The 6,648-nt window shown below is 35.8% G+C and overlaps 1 protein-coding gene across 1 annotated transcript in view; it reads left to right on the top strand.

Annotated features, from left to right (window-relative positions):
- LOAG_17098 (eIF4G) overlaps positions 1–6,648 on the top strand; it is a 16,289-nt gene that overhangs the window by 8,633 nt on the left and 1,008 nt on the right. Inside the window, exons 8-22 of the mRNA XM_020449758.1 lie at positions 517–772; positions 956–1,100; positions 1,267–1,440; positions 1,671–1,751; positions 2,013–2,072; positions 2,173–2,277; positions 2,488–2,663; positions 3,029–3,185; positions 3,398–3,571; positions 3,800–4,054; positions 4,335–4,439; positions 4,541–4,744; positions 5,160–5,369; positions 5,470–5,700; positions 6,025–6,230. Of these exons, the coding sequence (XP_020306681.1) occupies positions 517–772; positions 956–1,100; positions 1,267–1,440; positions 1,671–1,751; positions 2,013–2,072; positions 2,173–2,277; positions 2,488–2,663; positions 3,029–3,185; positions 3,398–3,571; positions 3,800–4,054; positions 4,335–4,439; positions 4,541–4,744; positions 5,160–5,369; positions 5,470–5,700; positions 6,025–6,230 (2,539 nt within the window). The remainder of the gene's footprint in view (positions 1–516; positions 773–955; positions 1,101–1,266; positions 1,441–1,670; positions 1,752–2,012; positions 2,073–2,172; positions 2,278–2,487; positions 2,664–3,028; positions 3,186–3,397; positions 3,572–3,799; positions 4,055–4,334; positions 4,440–4,540; positions 4,745–5,159; positions 5,370–5,469; positions 5,701–6,024; positions 6,231–6,648) is intronic.

The following is a 6,648-nucleotide window of genomic DNA, read 5'->3' on the forward strand; positions in this document are numbered from 1 at the left end:
GCCATCGTCTAAGGGGGTATCAATTTTAAAAAATACAGGGTTATAAGAATGAGTCGAAATTCATCACTATGTTATACTTCCTATGAGGGATTTTTGAACTTATTACTTTCAAGTTTTTAATCAGCGAATTTTCGAGCAATTTTGCGTCTACAAATCTTACGTTTAAGGTCGAGAGGAGTGCTCCACCCGAGCTATCGGCACAAGAAACAAAAGTTATGGTCGCAGAAGCACCGAAATCAATGGAAGGAAATGATTCGATTGTGTCAGCTGAACCGCAAGGTCTGTTTGGGTAATGGAGATTTGGAGTAAAAAATGGATAATATAGGTGGATAATATAAAAAATGGACAAGTATAAGTTTAGAGTAAAAATGGATAACATAATACAATATAAAAATGGATAATATAAGTGGGTATTTACGAGGAATTTTGTGAAAGGGACCTAATCAGCCTAAGAAAATTGTGCTACTCTTTAAGTTGAATTCAATTCGATTATGTCAATATATAGTATGATTCCAGAATTAGATGAACGAATTGAACAAGATAGCAAGCAGACAAAGGAATCTCAACGAAGTACTGAAATGGTGACGCCGATTATCACAGAAGAGAGTGCGGAACGAGATGTGGGAACTGCTGTCATAATAGCAAGCGAACTGGCGAAACAAGAACATTGTCAGGATGATGAAGAGGCTGAAGAAGACGAAAAAGAATGTCAAAAACACCAACCATTGCAGGAAGTAGACAATGATGATAACGTTCTTTCACTTCCAATGCAGTAAGTCAATGCTCTTTGATTTTTTAAAGATAAAAGTTGAACAAAGGTGTCTTTTTTCGCTCTTAAATCAACAGTGAAATGGCTTGCAAAAATATATTTTTTTCAAACTGATTTTGAAAATCGTTTTATTCAGATAAGCATGGTATTTATAAATTATCTTAACAGTCGTGTTCCTTTTTTTAGGGGTCATTCAGTTGTTGAAATAGTACACGAAGAAGAAACCGAAAAAGATGAAAATTTCCTTGAAATTGAGGAAAGTCCTGAGGCTGCACTAGCGCGAAAAAAACAGGAATATATTGCTAAACAGAAGGAGATGTTACAGAACGAAGTTAGTTTCGAAAAATACCTGTTATACTGGGAAAAAAACTTAAGATTCATGTCATTTCTTGTTCATAACAGTGGGATAGAGCAAAATTTAATCGCTCAGAGTGGGAGGTAAGCTTGCTAAAAGGGGAAGTTCTGGATAAAATTTTTCTGATCATAAGTTTTTTCAGAACAATGTTCAGTTGAATGAACGTATATACGGTCATGATTATTTGTTTCTGGTACGTGACATAGTGAAAGATATATTACTGGATTCCGTGTTGCCTGTAAAAGTATCCGATTTGAAAGACCTTGGCATTGACATTGCTTCGGCGCCTGCCAATGGCACCATCGGTGACCGTCAAGTTAGCTTTTCTTTATTTACTAGAGTTTATTGTCATATGATTCAAGTGTCTTTAATTTACATTGAATACACCTTGACATGCTGAGTTTTTTTTTCTTAACCAACATGGATGCGTGTGGCACGGTGATACGCTGTCTTGTTGAATGAGCATTCTAAATATCAGATGTCGTGGAAACAAATGTTTATCAATCGTTTTATTCATCACCATTCTATCAGAATTTATTTTTTTAGCGTCGTTTCGATAGCTCGGCTGGTGCAGGTGCTCGATTTATACCCGGTTGGGTGGATAAAAGCCAATCAAAACCAAAAGCGGTTTGTTCTTTAATAGTTCTTTTTCTTCAATCAGGTATCCGATTTAAGAAAAAAAGACAGAACTGGGCACTTTAAAAAAAAGACAGAACTGGTGAAAAGTGTGTGTGCAAATGTAACTTTTCCTGGAACTTCTCAGTTGACAAAAAAAAAGAAGAGAGAACTGGAACCCTAGAAAAATTTGCAGGAATTTTCATGTGCCATAAAATGTGCGTAACATTGATTTCATGTATTGATTTTATACATTGATTTCGTGTATTCTAGTATCATGGAAGACTTAGCGATCGGACTCATTCAAACCAGCGCGAGCGTGATCGGAAGAGGGTTCGTAATTAATTTGTTTTCGAATTTTGTCTTACTGATCGTGCTCAGTTTATGGCGCTGAGATTCAATAGTCTGCAGTTTGTATTTATGCTAATTTTAGCCTGCGGTAAGTCGGCCGTCAATTGATCGGCCTAATCGTGAACCGGTAAAGTTGCACAAAGCGGAGAATGCATGGAAGCCAGAAAGAAATATTGATGCTAACCAGGTAAAAATGAAAAATTCCTTTCTTAGTTTAGAAAAATTGCGACGAAATCACATTTCAATCATATGATGTTGGCTATCGTTTGTTGATGAAACTTATGAAGTTGTGCGTAGTTAATGAAGTTTTATATAACTTATGGTAGACTCAGTATGTATTGTTTTGTTTAAACAAGATATTTCATTTGATTACAAGATAGTCTCTTGCATGTTGCAGAAGTTGTATAAGAATGTGCGCAGTTTATTAAATAAATTGACGCCATCAACATTCGATGAACTGACACGGGATTTCTTGCGTTTTGAAGTTTATAAAAACAAGGAACAAATGGGTGAAGTGATCAACATTATTTTTGATAAGGCTGTTGAAGAACCGAATTTCTGTGCTCTGTACAGGTGAGTATGAGATTCTTTATTTGAAAGATAACATTGTTTTTTTTGGATCAGTGACAAAACAAGTCGATGGGTAAGACAAAAAATGTTAAGAGTATTACAAATTTAATAAAAGTTATTACCGTTGCAATTTTATAGCTAGCTTCGATTTTTTTTTCTTTGATAACGGATTCCTACAGTTTTTCTAATTATAGAAATGTAAGCGTGAAGTTAAAATGGTGGACGGACAAATCAAAGTAAAAAAAAAAAAGCAAATCTTTTATGCATTTTTGATCTGTGTGTTCTGCAATTCATCACAAATAAATGACACAAACTTTCGAAATGTTAACCAGAACTAAAAATTAGTAGAAAAATTGGATGTGTTTAAGTGACCTTTGCAAAATGCAAGTGGTGAAAGAATCGAAAGAATCAAAGGATAAATCAAAATTTCGAAGTGCTTTATTGACTCGATGCCAGAATACTTTCGAAGAGAAGCGGATGTCTGAAATTAACAATAAGAAAACAGAAATGGAGAAAGAAACTGATGTAAGTGTTTTGTATTGCACCTGTAACTGTTTGTAAATTTTAACTGATGATAACTGGCGAGAAAAAAAAATGAAGAAAAGGATATTGGTGGAAGTGTTGTATTTCAGTAAAGTAAGCATTGATAAAATTTGACGACAAAATATTTGTGGGTTATTGTACGTGAGAAAAGCAGTTTGCCATGATTTCGTTTGGAATTAATTCATTTATTGCAGGAGAAAAAGAAACGGGAATTAAAAATAGAATTGATGGAAATGGAAGCACGAGAACGGCGGCGAATGTTAGGCAATATAGGATTCATTGGACAACTATTTAGGCATGAATTGATAGTACCACGGATTTTAAATTGGTGCATAGTGCATTTGCTCAAAAATCACAGTGAATCACCGGTTAGTGTTTGAAAATTTGCTTGAGATTTGATTTTAATTAAAAATTTAAACGTTCAGTGTAAAAATGATTAAAGTTACCTAATAATCATGGGTATTGCTGCTTTTTTTTCCTATCGTACTCTTTACTTGATTGTGATCTTTTGATACATTTTGTTGCTATAAAGAAAAAAATCTGTTTTAAAAACGTTCTGGAATTACTCCGAACAGGATGGGAAGAGCTACTTGCAGGATGGTGATGAAGAAAGTATAGAATGTGCGGTCAAAATGCTTGAATCAGTAGGTAAGTTGGCTGATCGTCAGTGTCAACAGCAGCAAGCAAACTATCAATCGGGATCATCAGATGCACAGCAGGATCATCCTCAGGAAGCACAAAAACACGAAGAATTTAATACAAATCTTTATTTTGAACATCTGAAGGAAGTTTCAACAAAAGTATCGAATCGTGTCCGGTTTCTGATTCTCAATCTTATCGATCTAAGAAATGTTTGTTTCTAAGCTTTTTTTTACACAACAACAAGACGAAAATTATTTGAATCGATCTGAAATTTTGTTGGTGATACTTTATAATGGATTACCAGTTTAGTTTCACTCATTTTTATGCTTTAAGATAAGGATATATATTTTTTTTTTGCATTTCATGTGTACTTATTGAAACCATTGATGATATCGACATGTGCATTCAGCAGATTAAAAATTTGTACCAAATGAGATGAATTAATTTGAATCTTTTTTGTCGAAAAAAAAGGTTTTTATTTGTTTTCAGAATAAATGGGTGCCGCGAACATCGGAAAGTGGACCAAAAACTCTGGAAGAAGTACACGATGAAGCTCGAAGGGAAGAAATGGCAAATAGGTTACAGCGTGAGCAAGTATGTCATTCAATGTTTATTGTGCGAACAAGTACGTTCCTCAAACTTTGTTCCTAAAAGTATCCTGTTTTATTGTGGAATTTCGAAAACTTCTTTTACAGTATGCCAATAAAAAACGATATGAAGGTCGTACCTCGTTGGATAAGCGAAACCAAAGACCGGTATTGATTGGAAGGCAGTCGCAGGATGGCCGTCAATACGGACCGAGAGTTGGTGAGCCAAGTCGAGATCAGAAAGCACGAGCTGCTGGAGCTGCTAACCTTGTTGCTAATACTGCTAGTAGGAAAAATCAAACTCTGAATAGTGTATGTTGCTAATTTTTTTAGTCGTTTTTGGTTCTCTAAACAGTAGACATTATGTGTTTTAAGACTGTTCCAATTTCAGTCATGTATTTTGATAATGGAAATTAAATCTCATTTGCTACTTGCCTTATTTCATTAGTTTCAAAAAAGTCTCCAGACTTATCGGATTTGACTTTCTGCAATTTTTCGTTATAAATTCGGCATTAATCCAGACTACATCTGTAAATTCGAATTACTAAATGATTGCATGGCAAGTGCACTGTGCAGTGGATTGAACACCACGTTTTTTTGGAAAGACTATTATATGCAATTTTAAAGACTCCGTTTAGCTTGTAGCTTTCACCTTAATATTGACTGCAGCTATTTGAAAGTTTCTTTGATGTAAATTGTAGATATCATGTAGATGCAGGTGTTACAGGTCGATCAGCCACAGTCGCTTGGTGCACGCCGACCCCCATTTGCAGGTGGTGCAATTGGCGGAGGTCAGCAAATGGATAGGAATATGTTATCTCGTGGCGCGCTTGGTCGTGGAGCTGGTCGTGGCTCACTAGCTTCTCGCGACAACTCTCAACCGTCTAGTCGAGAACCGTCAGAATCTAGAAAGTCTAGAGACGAAGAACGCAGTGCAGTAAGTATACCAATTTCTTCTGGCCAGAAAATAAAACTTTTGACACTAAACTGGGGTAGTATAAACCATTTGCTTCACTATTAATGAAATTGCCATTTAGGCCATCGCAGCAGCAAGTGCTGTAACGCACAGTGCGAGCGCCAATATATTAAGGCGTGGATATGCGGGTATAGCAGCTGGTGGTTCATCACCACCATCATCAACTGTAGATGATGAAAAAAAAGACGGGAACCAAGTTAGCAGAGGAAGTGAGTTGGATGATAAGGAAGTATTTGGATCATTGTACCGAGAAGTACATGATTATTTCTCCGATTACGCAAGCATTGAACAGGTGATATTTTTGCGTTTTACCTTTCCTTAATATTAAAGGCGAGAGAAGTAATACGTAATTCATGCGATAGCATCATATTTTCGATTTTGTAATGTCGAGGAATTCTATTCTAGGCCAAAATTTTCGAGAAATTTTGATTGATTAGAGAATTCCCCTCAAGGGCAGCTGACAATCTCCTGAAGTTGCGGTACTTTAGGGGATGTTTTCATTGAAAATGAAAAGCTCATCTATTTCAGAAGCATTTATTTTTTGATCTTCTTGGCACTCAGTTCGATTTAGTATTTAAGTATACCATTATCTTACGTCATCATGCTTAACTTAAAGTTATTCCAATCAATCATGGACATAATGATCGATGAGAGGACAATGAACATGGACCTGCGTCGAGTTCGACAAGCATTTCGACTGCTTATGAAGATAGGTGTTGAAAAAACTAATGGAGATATTCGCAATCCACGGAGACGATATATTGGCCAGGTGATATGTAGGTGTTTACAACGACCTGAAATCAAAGGACATGCTCTTCGAGGGTTCGTTTTCTTTGTTAACAGCTTTGTGTTTGCAAATTTCTTTTGTAGATGATATTTGACACTAACAAAAGTGACCATGATCAAGGGTAAATGGGTGAAACATAAAATATTTCGTAATTACTGTTTATCTGATTTCATAATTAATGATTGCCGATGTAGACTTTAATGTTTCATCAAACTTGCTGGATAGAATTAGTTAAAGGTTCATTCTTTTGACTTATTTCTGCATGGAATAAGGTTTTTCGGTGGAGAAAGGGGGAGGGAGGAAGCAGGACGATTCTATTAACTGTTTTGTGTGAAGTTACCAGCTGACAATTATGTTGAAAACTAGATTCTAATCGTATATTTGCAGGGTTGCAGATTATTGCACACAAGTGGTTGAAATGGAGCTATGGGAGGATAACATGAGGATATGGGG

Source organism: Loa loa (assembly GCF_000183805.2).
Source record: "Loa loa unplaced genomic scaffold supercont3.39, whole genome shotgun sequence".
In the NCBI taxonomy this organism is placed as follows: domain Eukaryota; kingdom Metazoa; phylum Nematoda; class Chromadorea; order Rhabditida; family Onchocercidae; genus Loa; species Loa loa.